Below are 22,406 nucleotides of genomic sequence, written 5' to 3'. Positions count from 1 at the left end.
CATCCTCCTCCCCTGCCCGTGGTGCTGCCTCACTGATCCAGCCTGTGTCCCGAGCCAGACACCCGTGTCTTGATTGACTCCCTCTCTCCCTCCTGCCTCACCTCAGCAACAACCAAATCCTGGTCATTTTGCCTCCTAAAGATGTCTTCGGGCTCCCTGTCCCCCCAAACCATTGCATCTGTTTCCTAACTGGTTCCTTCCTCTCTCCCTCCCTCTAATCTCCCTCTTTCCTGTGAATTTTGCAAAAGCTTTTAAAATGCAAATCTGACTGTACTCACCAGCCCCCTTAAAACCCTTCAAAGGTTCCTCATAACAAGGGTCCCAACCCCGTCTACTGACACACAAGACCTTCCATCATCTGGCCCCAGCCGCCACTCCTCCCCTCAGTGCTCGGAACAGCAAACTGCTGCCAGTTGTAGCCTCCGGACCTCTGGTCATTCAGTGCCCCCTGCCAGGAACACTCTTACTCAGTTTGTCATCACCTCCTCCAGGAAGCCACCTCCGACCCTCCCCCTGACCCCAGCTTCCTTGGTGCATCCGTAATGCCTTGTTCAGGGATCTGTTATTCCACTCACCACACTGAGTTATAATTATCGATTTTCATGTCTCTGTTCCACACTAGCCGATGAGATCCTTGAGGGCAGGGACGGTGTCCCATTCATCTCTATCTCAACCCCTGGCCTGGCGCCTGGCACTGAGGACAGGCTCGGACAGTGGTTGATGGATAAATGCAGAGGGGAAACTTGAAGGAAGGAAGTGAGAGCCAGGAATGGCCAAGAGGGGAGCGAGGGCAAGCCAGGCAGCCGGAGCAAATGTGTGGGAAGTGGGAAAGCGAGAACTTCCATTTATTGCACTCCTACGACTGCCCGCCAGCCATTGTGCCTGCGCTTTGTTTGCACATTTTGTCTCCTTTCGTTCTTGCAACAGCAGATCAGGAAACGGGCATCAGAGAACCAAACTAACCTGCCCAAGGTCACACAGCCAGGTCTGGAGTAGGATCTAGGACTGTCTGGCCTGAAAACCTGTGCTCTTTCTGTTGGACCACACTGCTCTCCTGGGGACAGGACCTTCTGGAAATGGACAAAGAGTGGGCCCAGCTACGCCTCTGCCTAGCTGGGCGCTGGAATCAGCTGCCCACGCTCAGGCCAACAGCTTCTCCCTCCCAGCCGGACCGGAGGCTCAGAGGCCAGCCAAAGATTTACCTGTTCCTTCCTTCTCTGGCTTTGGGGGTCTTTGACTGGACATGCACAACCCCCACCCCCACCACCAGGGAAGACCTGCAGCACCTTGGTGTGGCCCAGGCTGCCGGGGGATGCAGGGGGCTCTGTGATGCTGTCTGGACTCTGCAGAATCTGTCTCCCTCATTGCACTTGGCCCAGACTGATATTAAGATTCATCTGCATTCCCCGCGCACCCGCCTGGCAGATGGTGGGGGAGGAGGCTGGGTGCGTGCTGGGGTTGCAGCCAGGGACCAAGCCGGGCCTAGGAGGGCCAAAGAGCAGAGTGCCCACCCACGGTGCCCCATGGGCCGAGCCCCAGGCTGGGGCAACTTCAAATACTGGGGTATCTTCTCACCTTCACAGCCTCCAAGGAGTGCTAGGACTTGACCTTTTATTTTTCTAAAGACTAAAAGGGCCCTGGAATTCCAGGAAGGAGACCTGGAGGCACAGAGTGGGGGTGATGGAGGATGGGCCCCCATCTTTGGGAATCTCAGATCAGGGTCTTGTTCTTCCTCCTTGCCCTGGAATTTTGTTGCAGAGACCAGAGATAACCAGGGACCACAATGGGACAGGAGCCCCTCTCAGCCTGGTGACCCCCTGTGTCACAGGGAGGGTAGTAGTGAAGAATGAAGGGACAGTCTCCAGGGAGAACTTGTCCACCTCACTCCCCAATTTCTCAGGGGCTTACTCGTGCCCCCAGCCCCAAAGTCCATCCTGGCCATAGCAGCCTTTTCAGTCCAGGGCCCCAGCCAAAGATTCCTGTCACAGTTACTGGACTGAGAAGGTCCAGGGATTATCCTAGCCCCTCTGAGGAAAGTAGAAGAGTAAAGGAATGGACACGACAACAAAAGGAGTTCAGGCTAGACACCTAGAAGAACTTCCTTCAACACAGAAACAAGTCTTGCAGAGAGACAGTGGACTCGCAACCGCAACCGTGGGGATAGGTTACAATAAGGGATATGTCCTTTTTTGGCCCTTGGAATGAGTTTGGAAAAAAACGATCTCCAGGACTCCTGAGGTTGGGGGTAGGGCGGCAGATTCTCTCTCGTTACGTGGGACCAGGCACCCTGCCAGAGGGGTGGAAAGGGTAGGGTCTCTATCCCCTGGCCATCACCCTGTCCCTTCCGCTCCAGGAGTTACTCTGCCCCGGCGTTCTACCCGCTTTGGGCCGGAGAGCCGGCGTCCAAGGTCCCCGGGCTGCGGGCCGGCAGGGGAGGAGTTAACTCCGGAGGTACCGGCTGGGCTCACTGTACCTGCTGCCGCCGCCGCCGCCGCGGGTGGGAGGGACAAGGAAGCAGGAGCCGCCTGGGCGCCAGGAGCGCTCCAGTCTGGCGGGGTGCAGCGCGGGGAGCGGGCGGCCGGGCTCAGAGTGGCCCGGGGCGTCCGCCAGGGGGCGCGCCGCGAAGGGGCGGGAGGGCCAGTCTGGTCTGGGGAATTAGCACCAAGGTCGGGCGCGCGCGCGGGTCCCCAGCACATCTGGAAGAGAACGGAACCAAGGGGACGCCGAGCGCGTAACTGGAGCAGCGGAGCTACGGCGCCGCTGGGCCCCTTCGAGGAGCTCGGGGCGCACATCTGGGACCTCGAGCGGGGGCCGCGCCGCGCGCAGCGGGACCAGGGGCGGGGGGCGGCGGCTGCACAGCTGGACCGAAGGGGGCGGGGTCGGTCTTGGACAACTGGCTGAGGGGAGGGCCGCGAGCCGCCGAGGACCGGAGCATGGGACGGCGCGCCTGAAGGAGCAGACGGGGAGGAAGGGGCCTGGGACCCCGAGAGGAAAAGAGGCGAGAAAGGGGGACGCGAGCAGAGGAGGAAGATGCAATTGACTCGCTGCTGCTTCGTGTTCCTGGTACAGGGCAGCCTCTATCTGGTGAGTGGTCCGCGGGGAGCTGCGCAGAGGGGCGGGGGCCCGCAGGATCCGGGGAGAGCGCGGGAAGCTTCCGAGCCCTGAAACTTTCTCCCTTCCCCTGACATCCCAGGGATGGAGGGGGAGACTGGAGGCTGGGGGAGAGGGCGGGTCCGAGGCCGGAGACCGGACGGAAAGGGTTAATAGGGGCGGGAAGAGGGTGCTGGGCTGGCCCACCCACTCCGCGGCTAGTGGCGGGAGGTGCGACCCGCAATGGGGAAAAGGCCCGGAGTCGGGTCGCCAAGGGTTACCCGACCCCTGCCCGGCGCCCCGGGACCGCAGGAGGGGGTGGGGGGTGGGGAGTGGGCTGTGGAGCTGGTGACCTGCCAGGTCAGGAGGCGTGGGCTTCTCCCCTGACCTCCTGGACCCACAGAGCCCCGGGCTCTGGGTCCCCAGCACGCGGAGCCGGTGCAGGCGGGGGGCGGCCCCCGCGTCCCTCCTTCCCGCTCCCTCCCGCTCCCTCCCGCCCGCCTGTTGTTTTCCTCTCCTCTCCCGGCTGCGCGCAGCCCGCGCCCCACAGGACCCGGGCAGGCGGCTCCCGCCCCGGGCGCTCGCAGCAGCTGAGCGGAGCGCCCAGAGCCCGCTCCCCGTGCGCGGCTCGGGGCTTCCCGGAGGCCCAGGACGTCGGCGGACCCCAACCCCGACCCCAGCGCAGGGCTTGACTCCTCTCCGGCCAAGCGCTGTGGCCGGCCCTCGCCCCAATTCTGCCGCGGAGAAGCCTCGGCCCCACATCTGGATCTGCCGCTCCCCTCACATCCACAATCCCCCTGCCACCACCCTTATTCCACTGCTGGAAGAGCCCTTCCCTTCTCACGGCCACACCTGTGGCCCTGTTCTCTATCCTCTGCCACTCAGCTGTGACCCCCAGCACCAAGTGCACACAGGTCTGCAGCCCTGAACCCAGCCCCCAGGAGCCTCCCCTCCTGGCTGTCCCTCTACCGAACCCCTGGGGCCAGGCAGGGCCAGCCTTGACTGTGGGGCAGGGATGGGCTTGGCCACAGCACACAGTTGCAGGCACCGCCAAGAACAGGGGACATGAGGATCCCAAAACCCCTTGGAGCCCTCCCCTCCCCAACCCAGGGTCACCACCAAATCCAGATGCTGCCTAGATGAGCTGGCGAACTCTATTCCAAAAGCAGAGCACACACAGGCCCGGTCTCTGCCCGGAGGAAGCCTTGTAAACTCCCTTATGCCCCATAGATACCGCCCCCCCACCCCAGCGCTGTCCCTCTCTGCGCAGCACCTCCGGCAAGCCTCCCCCAGGTGTGGCCTGTCGCCATAGCTGATCCAGCAGAGGCAGGACAAGCCTTGGTAGATTCCCAGGGGGACGGGGCCTGGATAAAACCCTTTAAAAAATGCACATCTGGTCTGTGAGGTTGGGAATGTGGGCTGTAAAGGGAGGGCTGACCCTACGTGACCTTAGCCTTGTAGCATTGTAACCTCTGAGCCCTTATGTCCTTATCTGTGAAATGGGAATAATAATTCCCACCTCCTAATGCAAGCAATGTCTTGGCATGTCATCGTCAGTGTTCCCCAGAGAAGCGTTTGGTTTTCCATAGCCTTGGCCATCCCGGGTGTGGCATTCACTCCAGGTCTTCTCTAGTCCTCCTGCAAAACCTAAACCACATTTGTACTTGAGAATTTCACTGGGTTCTGTTTTCTTGTTCCATTGTCTGTTGATTCTCTTTGCATCTGAGGGTAGAAATGATCCTAGGGTAGGGATGGGGTCTCACCCAACAGACTAGGAAGTCCCCAAAGGCAGGGGCTGGCCTCTCCTGTCAAACTGGGGACTCTCCCGGGATAGGAACCAAGCTCCCCTATCTGACTCAGGGCTCTTTGAGGACAGAGATTATGCCTCCCCGTTTCACAGAGCCAGGGACTCTACCTCCCCTGTCAGAAGAGGGACTCTGTCGGCACAGGGGTGATGCTTTGGCTACCAGATGGGGGCGCTTACACAATCAGGAGCTGGGCTTCCCCCATCAGACTGGGGACCCCATACGGTTAGGGGCATTGTCCCAGGTGCCACAGTTCACTGCACAGAATTCTTGACTATCTTTCAGACTTTGAATAATGGCCAGAGATAGGACAGTGAGGAGAGGACACAGGGCTGACCTGAGAGTCAAAACATGAGATGGGACCATGACACAAGCTAGAGTGTACACTAGCCCCCCAGCATAAGTGGACAACATTCATGGGTCCCTCTGCCCCAAGTCAGAGTGGAAGGGACAGGGACAGAGATGATGCTGGTGGTGATGGGTGGGGGGGGGGGCCAGAGCTCCTGGGTTCTCTGGCGACAGGGCTCTCACTCTCCTCCCAACTCCTTCTGTAGGTCATCTGTGGCCAGGATGACGGTCCCCCCGGCTCAGAGGACCCTGAGCATGACGACCATGAGGGCCAGCCCCGGCCACGGGTGCCGCGGAAGCGGGGCCACATCTCACCTAAGTCCCGCCCCATGGCCAATTCCACTCTCCTAGGGCTGCTGGCTCCACCTGGGGAGGCTTGGGGGGTCCTTGGGCAGCCCCCCAACCGCCCAAACCACAGCCCCTCACCCTCGGCCAAGGTGAAGAAAATCTTTGGCTGGGGCGACTTCTACTCCAACATCAAGACGGTGGCCCTGAACCTGCTCGTCACAGGGAAGATTGTGGACCATGGCAACGGGACCTTCAGAGTCCACTTCCGACACAATGCCACAGGCCAGGGCAACATCTCCATCAGCCTCGTGCCCCCCAGTAAAGCTGTAGAGTTCCACCAGGAACAGCAGATCTTCATCGAAGCCAAGGCCTCCAAAATCTTCAACTGCCGGATGGAGTGGGAGAAGGTAGAACGGGGCCGCCGGACCTCGCTCTGCACCCACGACCCAGCCAAGATCTGCTCCCGAGACCACGCTCAGAGCTCAGCCACCTGGAGCTGCTCCCAGCCCTTCAAAGTCGTCTGTGTCTACATCGCCTTCTACAGCACAGACTATCGGCTGGTCCAGAAGGTGTGCCCAGATTACAACTACCATAGCGATACCCCCTACTACCCTTCTGGGTGACCCTGGGCAGGCCACGGAGGCCAGGCCAGGGCTAGAAGGACAGGCCTGCCCATGCAGGAGGCCATCTGTCTGGACACTGGGCAGGAAGGGGGGTGGAGAGGAGGAGACGCCAAGTGGGGCCAGGACCAAGTCTCAAGTGGCAGGGAAGGGGGTCCCGAGTGCTGGCCCCACCCTGAGGCTGTGGAGCGGCAGGAACACAGGCGTGCTGGAGGAGGAGTGGGTTCTCTGTGCGGCCTCCCAGGGCAGGCAGACTCATGTGGCCCCAGATCAAGTCATGAGAGGAGCCTACACCCTTGGCTCCTGCCGTCCTGAGAGAGGACATCAACAGGCAGCGGGGGGATTTCGTCAGGGTGGACCCCCTGTCACCTTAGGATGGCTGGCTGAGACAGGGCTTCCTGGGAGCTGTCCAGCCCAGCCCAGTGGGCAGCCTGGCACCCCGTTGTCCTGCACTGAGCATAGCATGAGTGGTGACCCTTGGGGTCTTTGATGTCTTGGCAAATAGACCACGTGTCTCTGGCTAGGCCACCCCCTTCCCAAAATTCCCTATCCTGGCAGCACTCCCCACTGCGCCCACCCTCTTGCTGATGGCCTTACGCTAACGCAGGGTGGTGGGGTCCTCAGCGTTAAGGCCACAAGTGGAAGCCCATCTGTGTGCCGTGTGTCCCTCTTCCACCCCCCCCTCCTGCTGGCTCCTCTGGGAGCTTCTTTGTCCCAGAGAGTGGTCCCTCAACAGTCAGCGTCACCTGGGAGCCTGGGGCTCTCCTGGAGAGGGAAGGGCCAGCAGCAGGGGGCAGGGCAAGGCTTGTCTGATCCGTGTGTCTGTCTGTGGGTGGGGGGAGGGGCGGGAAGTCTTGTGAAATCACCTGATTGCCGACTTCTGTGTGCAGAATCTTGTTCTCGGAGCAGGAAATAAAGCTTGCCCCTGGCGCCGGATTCCGACTTGTCCAGGGAAAGGGCCCCAGCGCCTATCAGTCCAGCCAGCATTGCTCAGATGGCTGCAGGACATTTGCTGGGGCCCGGAGCAGCAGGACTCTGGTGGCCCTTGCAGCCAGCCAGGGCTCAGTGAAGGCCTCAGCACGTCCCTCTCCAGCCCTGTGTCCAGGCTGTCTGATCAGCACCGGAGACCCGAGTGCTTGGTGTGGGGGTGTCAGGGGGTGGCATCTGCAACAGCAGCTCAGGGAGGAGGAGCTAGTGGGTGGAACAGGCCAGATGAGGGTGTCCCTTGGTGCCCAGTGGGGTCCTAGCTCTGTCATTATTTTCCTATGTGGCCTTGGCCATGTCCATCCCCCTCTCTGGCTTTCTTTCCATGTCTTCCTCTGTGACACGAGGGCCTTGCCCAGCCTGGTGGTTCAAAGGGTCCTCGCAGAGAATCCGGGGTACTGGGTTTTCAGGCTGAAAACGAGCCAGTTGAAGGCACAGGCTGGGGGGGGAGTGGGGCAGCCCTTCCCTGCCCCCAGGCGGGAGGATGGCCTCAGAAGGACGGCTGCTGGCCACCCTGTCTGGGGGTTAGCTGGGCTCTTTGGGCCTCAGTGAAGGGAGGGCGGAAGCGCCCACTACCAAGGTCACAGTGCCCTCTCTGGAGGTCGCTCGTTCTAGGTCTGCTCTCTTGGACAGTGAGGAGAGTCCTGGCGTGAGGGTAAGATGGTCTTGCTGCTCCTAGCCTTTCACCCCTTCCACCCCTTCCACCGGCGCTCAGCAGGGACAGTCCCCTCACACAGTGCAGTGCAGAGCTCAGCGGGACTTAGAAGCCACCTTGTTGCAGCCCCACCTTGTATGAAGTGACCCAGACAGGGCGAGTGACTCACGCTCATGCTCCCCTCCCAGCTTCCTTCCCTGCACTGTGCTTCCCGGAGCAGCTGTCCTGGGCACAGACTGGAGACACACTGACCCCCTCCACCCTGGGGACAGGTGCCGAAGTCCAAGGAGGCCCGGGGACTTGGGCTCTGCCATGGGAGGCCTGAAGCTGCTGGAATCTGGAGTGTTCTCCACCTGTGGACGCCCACCAGACGCATCCAGGAGCACCGCCACCCAGCGCTGTAGGGGGGACTGCAGCGAGGGAGGAGGGAACAGCGGGGCTGGTGGCCCTGGGCGCCCTCCCCTCCCTGGCCTGGCTGAACTCTCAGCAGGGCCTGGGGGCGCTCTGACCCACCCCCTCCTGCTCCTGTCCTCCTGTGGAGAGCCAGATGCTGCCGACAGCTGGAGGGCCCGGCCTGCCTGGCACACAGTTCTGCCTGCACAGGGGGTGGGTTCATTTTAATAACTTCATTTCACCCTCATGCACACTCTGCTGCCTCATCCCTCCTCTTCTGCCTTCCGCAGTAACCTGACTGCTCTCCTCAGCTCGGATTTTGCTAACAGATTTCCTCCCAAATATTAATTCTTAGGAATAGCCTCTGGTCCCTGCTGTCCTTGCCAGATACTTCCTGTGCCAAGGGTAAGGGGCCCATCCAACTTCCTCTGGCTAGGAAGACACCCACCTCGGCCCCCTTGGCAATGTGTCCAGGGTGTCACTTATGGAGAGGGACCCCCAGTCACCACCACGTGCTCTGACCTCCCGCTCTTGCCACCACTCAAACACTCACAGGAGAGCAGATTCCTCTGGAAGGAGCACCCCCACCCCCACCCCAGGGAAGGTCGAGGTCTACACTGCAACCTCCTGCCCCCAGCCCCCTCCACCGCCCTTCAGGGCAGCCAGAAATCTCCTCAGGCCATTTAGTGGTCCCTGCAGTCCTGCAGTCCCATCCATTCAGCCCAGCTTGGGGGGCTGCCCCCTGGGCAGGGGCCTTGTCCCATCCCTCAGAGTGGAGCCTCTGGGACAAGCCTACCAGGCTGGGGACTCTCTGAGGAGCACCGGGGTCCAGGGTCCCTGCCTCCCTCACCAGACGGAGGACTCCCTGAGGGCAGGGGCTGGATGGCCCCTCAGACCGGGGGTCTCTGAGGACAGAGAAGGGACACTTGGAGGCTGCTCTGCCCTTCGGCTTTACAGGAAGGTGCTGTCTGGGCCTCAGTGTTCCCGTCTCCGATGGGGTGAACCTTCCTCGCAGTCTGTGACGTTACTAGGAGGGACACAGGTTAGGGCAGCTGGCAGCAATGCTGACTCAGCCTTTCGATGAAGCTGAAGGCTGACTCGAACAGGAGTCTAGGTCCCCGCCCCCCACTATTCTCCTTCCCTGGGATGAGCAAGCGGGAACTGAGTCACCCCCTTCCCCATCCTTGGCAGCAATGCCAGTGACCTTGCATGTGGCAGACTCGGGCAGCGAGGCCCATTGCTCAGAGCTGCACAAGGTGGGTGGGTGGGTAGGGAAGCTGGGGGGTGTGTTTGTGGGGGTGGAGGCAGCTGAAGGCAGGGGGTGACCGGGGACCTGGCTCATCGAGTGGGTAGCGGGGCTGTGGGAGACACGATGAACTGGTTGCTCTGTGTTGGGAAGTGATCCAATGTCATGGCTGGGAGTGGGAGAGAGAAATGTTATTTCCGAAGACTCTGAGTCCTGTGGTCCTGCCGGGAGAACCGAGGGCTGAGGGGACAGCTGAGGAGAGGCACCACCAGCCCCACCAGGCAGAGGCAAGATGGGGTGGGGGCGGCACCCGCTGATTATGTCAAAGTCCTGGAGTGGCAGCTGACATCACCAAGGCACAAATGCCAGAGGAGACCTGGCACTCACCACATGGGGGCTGGGTTCTGGTTCCACAGGGATTCTGTTTCCTGTTGGCCTGCCAAGCTCAAAGGCTGACCTGATCATAATTCAAGTGAAGGATGTCTAGTTCAAGGCCTCCCAGTTCCTCATCACAGTGCCACCTGGCTAGGTGGCCCCAAGGGACAAGCTGGCTCCTCCTGAACCACAGAGGCTGCCAACGAACTGGCAATATGGGTGTTGCAGGAAGATTTATCTGAGTCCTCATCTTGGGTCTGTAATTTATTAGATGGGTGGCTTTGGACAAATGACATAATCTCCCAGAGCCCCCTTATGTAAAAAATTAGGGCTCTACCTACCTTGGTGCATTGTTGGGAAAATGAAATGAGTTGCCGCCAAAATGGTACCTCTTCCTTCCTTTGTCTCTGGAGATGAATTTACGTGGACTTCAGCCTTTCTCCTGGTGTGGAGAGCTGGAGGGGCCCCAGGCTGGAGGTAGACCTGGTTCCCATCCTGCTTCTGCCCCATGATGCATGTGGCAGAGACCACTAATTGTCCCATAATATCCATTTCCCCTTTCTCCCTAGTAACGGGACCCTCGGTTTTCAGCTGGGCATATGGTTGCCTGAAATAAATACTACATTTCTCTGCCTCCCTTGCACCTAGATATGGTCATATGACTAAGATCTGGCCAGTGACATTTAAACCAAAGGATTATATGGCAACTTCCAGAAATCTTAAGACAGTTGATATACACCCCCTGCCCCTTCTTTGTTCCACCCTCCATCCTGCTGCCTGGAATATGAATGTGATTGCTGGAGCTCCAGCTGCCATCGTAAACCATGGGGATAAGAGCTACACCCTAGCAGTGGCAGAGCAGTGAGCTGGAAGAAGTCTTGGTCTTTGTGGAATATAGAAATACCATACCCGCCCTAGGCTACCTACCTTCAGATTTTATGAGAAAAATAAAATATCTTCCTTATTTAAGCCACTGTTCTTTGGGTCTCCAGTTCTTGCAGTTAATTCTAGCTCTGCCTGATTCAATGGATGTGTTTGATCACTTCACTCCCGTGGGCCTCAGCTTCCTCGACGGTAGAACCAAGAATGCTCACGCATCTTGCCACACACCAGAGGGGTTTCATGGACTCGTAGACAAGAGTGAACGGGGGAAAGCGCTAGTCCTCCTCCACCTCCCTGGTGTCCAGGCACACAGCCTCCATTCTGGAGGTGGAACAAGTCGCTGCTGCATTGCAGGGAGCCCCCGAGGGGCTCGGAAGGATTCTCTACCCCTGTCAGAAAGGCCTCCCGTCCTCAAATTCATCCCCCACACGTCTAGTCCCCATCTACATTCTGATGTTGGTGACACACAATCCTCGTTAAGGGCCTGACTGATCCCAGCCAGATGGGATCCTAATTTAATTAAAACCCTTTAATTACCTGCAACAACACAGCTTTGGAAGTCCAATGCAAAAGGGGCCTGTGACGGGAGGGACGCTTGTTGACAGGGTAGAGTAGTGGCTGCCCTTTTAGCACTCAGCGAACCCAGGGTTGGAGGCATTTCTCCTACCCTGATGGGCACAAGCATCATGGAATAGACAGCGTGGCCCGGGCTTCTGGCTTGATCTGTAGGGTACAGCCAAACGGGGGAGGGGAGCAAGCCAGGTCCTTGGGAGCAGAGTACCAGGCTCTTGGCCTGAAGCCATCAGTGTTGGTTTTGTGCTTACACTGAGACCAGCACAGCACGTTAGGGGCAGGTCTGAGCCCTCCCCAGACCCTGCCCCTGCCCGGGACCCTCTGGGGAGGAGCAGGCATGGTTCTGACATCTCCTGAATGGTCTGGCTTAAGAAACAAGAGTACCCCGGTATCCACAAAAGGAAAGTTGTACCCCTGTGGTTTCTTGGGGTCTAGCAAGGACACCCCCACCCCACCCCCGCCATGGTGCTGGGCTTCAGCTGGCTTCTCCCTGTGGAGGTGGAAGGAAGGCGCCCAGGCTGGACCACAGCCTGCCAAGCCTTGCAGACTCAGAAACCCAGACTTGTGAGCGGGGCTGTTTTGTGGACACAATACGTTAGCACGCCTTCTGTTCTCCCTTAGTACTTATTCATTCAATACATACTGTTTGATAAAGCCTCTGAAAGTTCCAGCTGGTCTCCATTGGGCCAGGAGATCCAGGTGAAGATGTTTTGATTCATATATGAGCCATGGCCTTAAAGGAAGAGAAATGCTCTATGGGAGTAGGTGTGATATCAGTGGCTGGCGTTGAAATAAGTCCCCAGAGAAAGGAGAAAACCAAGGGAAAGAGCTGGACCCACTAGGCTCTGCCGCCATTCCACACCTCAAAGCTTCTCCTGTATTTTACGTTATTGAATAAGCATCCCCCAATACCTAGCCTTTGCTCTCCCACCCTTCCCACCCACTTCCTCTTTTCCAGAATCCTGCTTCAACTCTTCATGCCATCTTGCCTCCTCTCTTATCCCCTAATATCCACAGCCTCTAAAGAGCCTGCTCCCATCTGTGGACCGGGGTGCCTCTGGAGCTGTGTACCCACCAACCTGGGGACTCTCAGAGTGGGAAATGTGGATGTCCCCTCTGAGCTTGGGACCAGGAGCTGTCTCCCCCCAGACTGGAGACTTCTTGAGGGCCAGGGCTGTGTGCCCCCCATGCACTGGTCTGGAGTCTCCCCAAGGCAGGATGGCTCTTCCTCTGAGGTCCTCTGAGGTGTCATTAATAAGCTACCTGGGCGCAGGTGTCCTGGCACATCCAACTGCACATGGGAGGTCGTCCCTGCCGTGCCTCGCCGGACGCCGCGCTGAGGCGTGATCACAGCCTGCTCTCCGCCAGCGTGGGAGAGGAAGTGGCAACAGGAAGACAAGCTGCTGCACGGTTTGCACTCCAACGTTCCCGGGTCTTCCGGGCTGGAAGAGCGGGTGGGGCAGGAAGGGTGAAGGCGGGAGGAGAGGATGGAGGCCTGTCAGCGCTGGCACACCCCTCCTCCCACCTGTCCCTGCTACTGTATTTTGTCTCCTCTAGAAAGGTCTTCAGAGACCCAGGTTAGCTCCTGGGGCACAGTGAGGGGCAGGTCTCGCCCTGCATTACTCAGTCATAGGGCTGGCTCCCAACCCAGTAACTTCTCTTTCCACAATACCAGGCTTCCTTTCCCTGGAGCCTCTACACGGCTTGGGAGAGGATGGCTCTTCCTCTGAGGTCCTCTGAGGTGTCATTAATAAGCTACCTGGGCGCAGGTGTCCTGGCACATCCAACTGCACATGGGAGGTCGTCCCTGCCATGCCTGGGAGCCTGGGCTGCCCTCGAGTTGGGGTGAAGGCAAGGCCATGCCCAGCTCCAACGCGTCTGAAGAGAGCTGGTCTGATCTTACTTGCCGTGTAACCTTAATCTAGCCGCCTTGCTTCTCTGGGCCTTGGATGGCAATTCTTCCCCCACCTGCTCACATGATCGCTGTGAGGGACAAACTGGCCCAGTCAATGGTGAGCACCATGTCAGTGTCAGATCATGGCCATCTGCCCAACCACTGGGGCACACGGGCATCGTGGGGCAGGGGGAGAGGGCTGGTTTCTCTTTCTCCAGGGTGGGCTGTGTAGCACAGTGGTTGAGGCCACCGATTCTGGAGCCTGGTTGCCTGCATTCAAATCCATACATTCCAATTTCCCCACCTGGAAAGTGGGGATGCGCCCCTCAGGGGGCTGTTGTGAGTTGGAGCATGTAAAGCAGTCGGGACCACGTTTAGGCACAGGGGCGGTGCTCGGGACGAACTGCTGGGACTGCAGCCCCACGGTGTAGCCCACCCTGCTCCTGCCACGCCTGGGTGGGTGGCAGAGAGAGCGGCCATGGGCTCTATCATTCCTTGCTGCAGGATGAATGTACAGGAAGAAAACCCCTAGGGAAGGTCAGAAGTCTATAATGTCTACAAAAGATACACTTATAAAAAGGAATCCACTTTTGTTTTCCTTGATTCTGGCCAAGAATGGGGCACTTGGTTGCATTTCTACTACTCCCTGGGCCCAGAATCCCACTTGTGCGGGCACTCCAGAGCCCCCTTCTGGTGCATCGAGTGGTTTCATCTGTGTACTCCCCTCTGGGCCTGCACCCGTAAACATAACACAAGGCTCAGAGAATACGGGCGGCCAAAGGGTCTTTATTTAGAAGCACACAGTGGAACACCCAGAAAGCAGTCTGCCAAGTGGACTCTCCGGGCCAAGGGCACCCTTCTGCCTTACCTTGCCTGGCGTCCTGGGTCCTGGCCCCACTGCCCCCCCAACCCTGCACTGCTCAGGCCCAGCTCCCTCCCTCTCTCCTCATCCATCCTCATCACCTCCAGCTGGTGGACCAGTTTCTCATCAGCTCGGAGGCCCCATGGTCTCTTGCTGGTACCCCCTGCGAATAGATGTGTGAAACATGTCCCTATCTTGGACTGTACCCTCGATGATGAGGACCGTGTCTGTTCTGCCACATGGTGAATTCCCTGAGACAGGGCTTTGTGTGACCCATTTCTCCCACACTGTGAGAAGGGCCAAGTGCATGGGGTACACACAGGGCCTGGTCAGTAAATCTTGTTGACTCACAGTTGGACTGGACTCAATTTCTTTTGCGGGAGTCTTTCCCGGGGACGGGGAGAAAGAGAAGGGAAGATGTGCAGGTGAAGAGGCAGCTAAACTGTGCCAGGCTGCACTAGCAGGAGAAGAGAACGATTGTGGTTTGGGTAAACACGGGGTGGAAGGGGCATACAAGAGTGTGGAAAGGTATATAAATGCCCCATTTACCAGTCTGGGCAGCGCCCAGGCTTGGGAGGGGAGGGGCCTGCTGCCGCTCGGTCAGGCTCTGCCATCTGCCACATCTCAGCAGAGATCAGAACTGGAGGGCGGGGAGGTGGGGGTGGGGGGGAGAAATAACTGGAGGGTGAGTTGTAGGCAGGTTTTGTTTTTTTCCTAAATTCAGCAGGATCAGGCTCAAGATGTCACTCTGGTGAGCAGGACTGGAGATGGGGAGAGAAATGTCTAGGAAAATGGGAGAAATAAATGGAAGCTTCCATGTTCCAGGAGGGAAGCACAGGGGGAAGGAAAGGAAAGGAAAGAGAAGCAAAAGGAGGAAGATGGTGTAGAGAAGGTGGCCTTGGTTTAGCAGGGAGGCTTCCAGCATTCTCTGGCCGCTCAGAAGGCAGCAACAGCTCAAGAAAAAGGGCTCCTGGGGCCCAGGTGACTTCTTCTCCCAAACACTTTTTAAAAAAACATTTTTATTTTTTTTATAACAGCCTCACTATGTTGCCCAGGCTGGTCTTGAGCTCCTGGGCTCAAGCGATCCTCCCACCTTGGCCTTCCCAGTAGCTGGGACTACAGGCTCAGGTCACTGTGCCCAGCCCCAACCCTCATTTTTACACCTACAAGCCAAAGTGCTTCTGCTCTGCTTCTTACCTTCCTTTCTAGAATGCCTGATCTCCTAACTTTTGGAGATTATAACAATGATGACAGCGAAGATCATAAATAAAGAATGAAAGAGCAATTGCCAGATGACCAAAAGAGTTGGTGTAGGCTGACTCCTTCCTGGGACTCCTGTGGACTCTTCTCCTCCACATATTACAACAGGTGAGACACCTGGATTTGCAGAATGCCAGGCTAGCCAATCTACTCAGGATGCTTTTTCCAGAGTGAATCCTGATTCAGGAGATTCCCACACTCCCAAAGGTGCCCATTTCAATGTCACATCACAGATTTATATTCCAATCCAAGAAATCCTAAAAGGAAATGGACTCAAAAAGCCATATATGGCTTAGTTTAGAAAAACAATAATGACATAGCAATAACTATAACATTAGTAGCAGTTTACTTTCTGGGGCCATTGTTCAATGCCAGGTGCTGTGTTAAAGATGTAACACATATATTCTCACTAATTCCCCATAAGAAATCTATGAGATATACCCATTTTACAGATGAGAAAACCAAGGCTTACCCAGGCCAGAGCTTTGGCCAGGATCGCAAGTGGTGGCGGGAGATGAGAGCCAGGCTCCTGGACTCCAGACGCTGTGCTCACCAGATACCGGCCTGGGCTGGCCCTCAGTGCTGTCTGCGCTCCTACCAACCCCTCCTCAGCAGCTAGTTCACAGCACGCCTCCAACCCCCGACCCTTTCCCAGGAGTTCTCAGCCACTGACCTTGTTTCTACTTAGCACTAAAAAACATGCACGTCACCAGATGTGAACTTACTCAACTTCCCAGTAACAGGCACACTTGTTTCTCTGGGACTCCTCTTATACCCAGCGAGAAACTGGCCCTACTTAAGCCCTTTCTCCTCCAGCACTCCCAGAACTTCACAGTACAGATTACACCCCATCTACTGGACCTTGGAGCTTTAAATGCTTCCTCTCTACTGGATCCTTCCCATCGGCTTTAAAGATGCCCACATCTCTTTCATCCTATAGAAAGAACCAAAACACTCCCCTCTGCTCATTTTCCTCCTCCAGTGACTGTCCTAACTCTGTCCTTCCCTTCACAGCCATACCTCAAGAACTTGTCTACACCTACACTCCCCGTCTCCAGGGCCTCACCTCCCACCCCCTCCTCACCTCACCCCAGTTGGGGTCCCTTCCCTGAAATGGCCCTGGCTAAGGTCACCAATGAATTCCATGTTGCTAACTCCAATGGAGATTTTTTTTTTTCTCTCTCTTTCTCTTATTTGACAGCATTTGACACTTTTAACACTTTTTTTTGGTCTTGGTTCTCTTAATTTTTTATTTTCTTCCTATAGATCTCTAGCCACTTCTCCTCCTTTTTGGCATATCTTCCTTTACCAGCCTTTAAGCATTCCTTAAGATTTAGTCCTAGGCTCTTTCTCTCCTCTCCATACTCCTCCTCGGTGACCTAACACCCCAGGGTTTCAATGACAGCTATAAACCTGTATCTCCCCAAATCATCTCCTGTCCCAAACTCTCCTCTGAGTTCTAAGCTCATAAATTAAACAGTCATGTGATACCTCCATTTGGATTTCTCAAGGCATCTCATAATTAACAGGTAAAATAAAATCAATGACCTAATTGCCCTTAAGCCTGTTTGTCTTCCCATGAGTCTCTGTTCTGGTGAATTCATCTAGTCACATGAGCCAGAAACCTCTTCATCCTTACTCTTTCCAATTCATCATCAAGTTCTGCCAAATTTGCCTCCAAAATCTCTCTCATCTACTTTTCTCCAGCTCTGCCACTTTCCTACTTCAAGTTCCATTATCTCTTGCCTCTTCCACCCCCAAGCCCAATATTAACTTTCCTATACTCCAGCCAGAGATCTTATTAAAATGCAAATCTTGTCATCCTCTCCTGCCTAAAGCTCCTCTATGGGTTTTCCATTGCACTTGGTCTACATACCTTATTTCTAATGTGACCTAAGAAGGTCTTGCCCCGGGTGGCTTCCAACTTGCTCTCACTCTGCCCACTGTAGCCACTGGGCCTTCCCTGGGCTCCTAGAACAACACACCAAACTCCCTCCTGCCTACAGGCTTTATGGATACAAATTCTCTGTGGAATGTGCCTCCCCAAGTTGACATTCTCCTTGTCCTTCAGCTCTCACGTTAAAAGCTGCTTTCTTAGGTGAGCTTTTCCAGATACCCCGGATGAGATGGGTCCCACTAACAGGCTCTCATCGTACCCTGCACATTTCCTTCAGGGCCCTTACCATGCCTTGACATTGTTTATTTGTGGAATTATTAAGGATACTCTCTCCCCATTAGACTCCAAGCTCTAACGAGGGCAGAGAGCATTAGTTTTACTCTCTGTTGTATCTCTAGAAACCAGCATGGTCTTGGCACATTGTATATTGAATATATAAATGAACTATTGAAAGGGCTGTAGAAACTCATTCTTAAACAGCCAAACCAAGGCAAAGATTCTCAAGTGCTGGTTGAAGCAGAAGACCTTGGGGATCACCCATTGGCAGGCACGCTGAGCACTCTCAGATGCCCTTTTCTTTCTCTTTTAAAAAAACTTTTGTTCAGAGTAATGGAGTAGGAAGGATGCACTATGGGGACCACAACCCCCTGGAATTACTGAAGATTATGTTGGATAACTCGTCAGTTGGGATGCCTATTTTTCATTAGTGTTTCAATACAATACACACTTCCAATAAAGCTAAGAAATAGAAATAAAAATCTGTTAATTTAACAAGAGAGAATAAAATACGTAATATGGCTATTGGTTCATGTATCAATGTCAATGTATCTTTAGAGTTCTGAAAAGCCAGTGTTTCATTTTGCCTTTAAACTACATAAATTCGTTTTAAGGTGCTGTGGGGTAACAGGAAATAATGAGGCACACAAGTGTCAGAGGACAAATTTGAAACCATGCCCGTGGTGTGCTGGATGGAGATGGTTCAAATGGGCTCTCTAGAGCCAATCACTACAATTTTCAGGTATTTTGAGAGCTGGCTGTTAAACATCTATTATTAAAAATGAAATTGTATTAACATACAATTAGTAAAGGTAGTAAGTGGTTAAAATCCATCTCTTCCTAATTATTTTACATTTTACTACCATCTGTGCTCTCGAGGCTGTTTCCACCTATTGTGTCTCCACCGTGGAGACACGGACGATGCTGTGCATCTCTTCCCACCTACAAGTTCAGTGACCTTGGTAATTTGAAATCACCACGGCTGGAGTATTTACGCCATGAAAACTGGCACATGCTACCATTCGGGGCTTACATATTTGGGAACTGAACGTTATACCTTTAGTAGCACACCACTGAACCAAACCACTGGCCCATGAAAACATTTTAAGGTGTGAAGCAAACTTTCACTTGGAAGATGGATAGGCTGAACAAGTTTCCTAGAAACATGTCTGTAGGAAATCATTCTCAAAACTGTGTAAGGACTGAGGGTGCTTGTTTCTTCCTCAACTGAAAGCTATAATTTTTCTATAAACATGACTTTCATTACAAACATCAGTTACTACAGTATCCATACTTTATGGAAAACCCTGTACATCATTACTTCTAGAAAAAAACAAATGTGTTGACAAGATTGAGATATAAGTTCTTAGAAGTGGAAGAGAGTCCCTCCCTCTCTGCCTAACTTTTGCGAAGTACTCAATCTATGTTTATCTCCTCATCAGTCTTGGCTTCTACCTCCACCATTTGACTGAAACTGCTTACTGCTAAATTCAGTAGCTTCTTTTCAGTCCTCAGTTCTATGGCCTGTTTATTTGCTTCTGCCTTCTCCATTAGACTGAGCTAGTAGAGCAAAAACCCCATCCTCCACCCTAGGCATAGCCGAGCACAACGTCTGGGGCCTCCTAGGTGCTCAGCAACTGTTTGCTCAATCAGTGGTCTGGAATTTAATCTCTGTGACCTTTAGCATATCACTTCACATTCCTGGATGTCTGTTTTCTCAGACAGGAAAAGAAGGTGAAATATGTGGAGTCCCTTCTTTTTTCTTTCAATTTGTCAAGAGCTCCACCTTTAAGGGTCTTGCAGGGGCTAAAGCTCTCCGCATTTCAAGTGAGCATTTCGCATGGATGTGTCCACTTTTCTACCAGGCATTTTTGCCTTCTCTTTGGTCTTTGGGTCTAAGCCCCAAAGCTATTCCTTGGCCTTCTGTTGTTTCCTGGCTCAGAGCCAGGCTAAGTGACCTTGAGGAAGTTATATCACCACCTTCCCAAGATACAGAATTGGAACGAACAGGAGTTGTGCAAGATAAGCAAGCTAATGTTCGGAACTCCTGTGAGATCTGTAAACTACAGGTACTGGTGCTACATTCCCATACTCGAGTTACTAATATTTTATCTTCATAACATTTTTCCACTGAAGTTGATCCCCTTTCAACTCCTTAATCATTTCTGTTGCTTGTACTGAATTCCCTCAGGTCTAAAATTCTTTTTATCCTAGAGCTGCAAAAATCAGAACCAAACAGTATTCCAGATGCCACTTTCTACTCCAGCATTATAGGATTTACAGAGGGGGAGCAATCATCTTGCTAATGGCTTAGCGGCATAAAGATCCCATCAGTCAACAACATTCAAGTTTCTGCTCTCATCTGGAGGTCAAAGCTTCTGGTCCTTCCAGCTCATTATCCCAAATACTGATCGTCCTACATTGGCTTTCTTGCTAACTGTCTCCATGAGGTGTCCACCTATTGGGTCAAAGGCCCCAACATGGCACGGTCACCTCTGAAATTAAAAGGGGGAAAACACATCTGCCTTGCACATATATGTACATGAAAAGCAGTCCAATGATACTCACCTGAATGTTAGATTAGTCAGCAAACCATTAGAAATGAATCTAAATGACGTAGGGCAGAGTTCAGTGAAAAGTCATGAGATAAAGGAAACACATAGGGCTCAGACTGATTAAAAAGATAATTAGTTGTGGAAAATAAGGTTGAGCTCCAGCCAAGAATTTGTCTTTGACAAAGAGAAACCAAAGGATCCAATACAGTCATGTTGGGGGGATTTAGATGTCCTTTTATAGGAGTTGAAGAGCCAGAACAAAGCAACAGTCAGTTTCAAAGTGCAGCTCAACTCCCTCTCTGTTTGTTGTTCTGCTCATAAACATACAAGCTGTTTCCTTTCATCTGCACAGACTCATACAATATGGAGATCCCACAATAGATTTAAACCAGATTTACAAATGAATGCGCAGAGCTGTGGTCAAGCCAGAGATCTTCTGGCCTAAGAAAGATCTTGATGTTCCTGGCTGTAATTTAAAAAAGGAAAAAAAAAAAAAAAAAAAGGAGGCTCTTCAAGATTTAAAAGGCCAGCAGCCTTCCTTACCAGCGAAAAAGAAAAGAGGGCCATATCTTACCCACATCTTTAAAAACCCATAAAGGTGTTTGAGATGCCTAATAACAATGCAGAGGTTTAATCTTGACGTAGGGAGGGGGAAAATTTTCCATGGGTGGCCAGATGTATGGGGGACTGACAACAGGGGACAAGGGGAGACAGGGATGATGCCAGATAATCCATTTGGATCGAAACTGCAACCCCCCAAAGGTTCTGTGAAACTACTTGCCTGAAATATTGTTTTGATAAATAAGCCATATCCTTGTGGAATTGAAATCTCCAACTGTTCCACTGGCACGGACATCTCTGCAGTGACAGCACATGCCCCAGATTGTGGAGTTAACTTGAATTAAATTTCAGATGTGGGGGAGCTAAGGGAGGGGGTTGTGGCAGTGGGAGGTTTATGAACAGTATGCTGGGGCTCTGATGTTGTCCTAACCAGATGGCTTCAACTGTATCATTTAAAACAAAAACAAACATGTCCAGAAATAATAAAATAATGACAGGAGAAGCAGCGAGCAGTTTCACCTGAACCTGAAATTCTAATGGTTTTATGCCCACCGTAAAGCCCACATTGGAAATTCCGTAAATACTGAAAATCCCAGGAGACCTTCATTTCATCCTGCTAGGAGCTAGGTGCCAGGACTGCTACTCTCCTCAGGGCATATTCCCTGAACCCACCCAGCCTCCAACCCACAGCTTTCTGTGAATGAAGAGGAAAGCAAATCTTTAGTTTGTCCTCCTGGATCCTCTGAAGAACAGGCCAGCAGAGGCACCTTTCCAGAGCTTTGTTCTTACTATTCCCACAGGAAGGAAGGTTTGCTTCCAGTTTTATACCTAAACATTTCAGACATGGAACTTCCCTCCAGTTCATTTCACAATCTGCAGAATACTACATTAGAAAATCTGGCACTCAGTAGTTGCATGATCTCAAGCATGTCTTTTCTCTGGGTTTCAATTTCTCTCATCTATGAAATGGGAAGATGCTATCTCTCACCTGTTCTACCAAACTCATCAAGTTGTTGGGAAGTTCAAATGAAATACTGTGTATGAAAGTTAACTGAAAACTGAGAATTGCAGAGCAAATGCAGTTACCTGAAAGACAATACGGGCAGAGAAGACATGTGTCTGCCCCATCCCTGGATCTGTGGCTGATCTGGAATGCCAGGATCAAGGAGGCACAGGACAGCAGCCAGCACATGGAGAACTGGGCACTTCCTTATATAGGCGACACTTAGGAAACCAGGAAGTACAATGGAGTGGTTTCTAACAAACAAATCCTGACTTTGATTATATTAATAACAGATGGTATCTATCCATTCTAGAGGTGGTAAGATAAAAGAAAATTGGAAATTGTGCAAAGGCTAAAGTTCACTGAAGGGAAATGGAAGGTGAAATTTAAGCTCCATCTAAGGTCAAATAATATACATCTCAGCCAAATGGCCAGTGCATCTTCAGTGTACCCCACTGTCCTAACAATGCTATGAAAAGGCAGATAGAGAGCCCCAGAGCATTCTTACGCGCTCACTGGAGTTCAGACATTAACTTTTCTGGAAACATACCAAGTCAATGACAGAACCAACCAGTTAGAGACAATAATTTCCCTTTATTTAAATCTCCAAATTCATGTCCCCTGCATTTTTTTATATTTGGTTAAGAGAAGGGAGATGCGGATTAGGTCTTTAAACATACAGGGTGCAGAAAAAGCCCACGACCATTACTTGCCTTGGCAGAGGTAGGGGCTCGATCTCTCAGCAGGATATGGACTGTGAGATACTCAAGAAGGACACAGAGTGGCAGATGCTGATAGCTTACAAAGGAAACTTGAGGTTACGGAGACTCACTAAATCC

At 53.5% G+C, this 22,406-nt stretch overlaps 1 protein-coding gene across 1 annotated transcript; it reads left to right on the top strand.

Moving 5' to 3' along the window:
• Positions 1–2,637: 2,637 nt before the first annotated feature.
• On the top strand, positions 2,638–7,068 carry NXPH3 (neurexophilin 3). Its single transcript, XM_045526234.1, has 2 exons — positions 2,638–3,084; positions 5,450–7,068. The coding sequence occupies exons 1-2, from the start codon at positions 3,031–3,033 to the stop codon at positions 6,152–6,154; spliced, it is 759 nt and encodes a 252-aa protein (XP_045382190.1). The 5' UTR covers positions 2,638–3,030; the 3' UTR covers positions 6,155–7,068.
• The last annotated feature ends 15,338 nt before the right edge of the window (positions 7,069–22,406 follow it).

This window comes from Lemur catta, chromosome 15 (assembly GCF_020740605.2).
Source record: "Lemur catta isolate mLemCat1 chromosome 15, mLemCat1.pri, whole genome shotgun sequence".
Classification (NCBI taxonomy): domain Eukaryota; kingdom Metazoa; phylum Chordata; class Mammalia; order Primates; family Lemuridae; genus Lemur; species Lemur catta.
Note: the sequence above shows the minus strand (reverse complement) of the source record. Positions and strands in the feature narration are given on the sequence as shown.

Excerpts from the sequence above, each read along its gene's own strand:
- NXPH3 (XM_045526234.1), top strand. The coding sequence starts at position 3,031 with ATGCAATTGACTCGCTGCTGCTTCGTGTTCCTGGTACAGGGCAGCCTC. Across the intron at positions 3,085-5,449 it reads TACAGGGCAGCCTCTATCTG|GTCATCTGTGGCCAGGATGA; the intron begins GTGAGTGGTCCG and ends CTCCTTCTGTAG.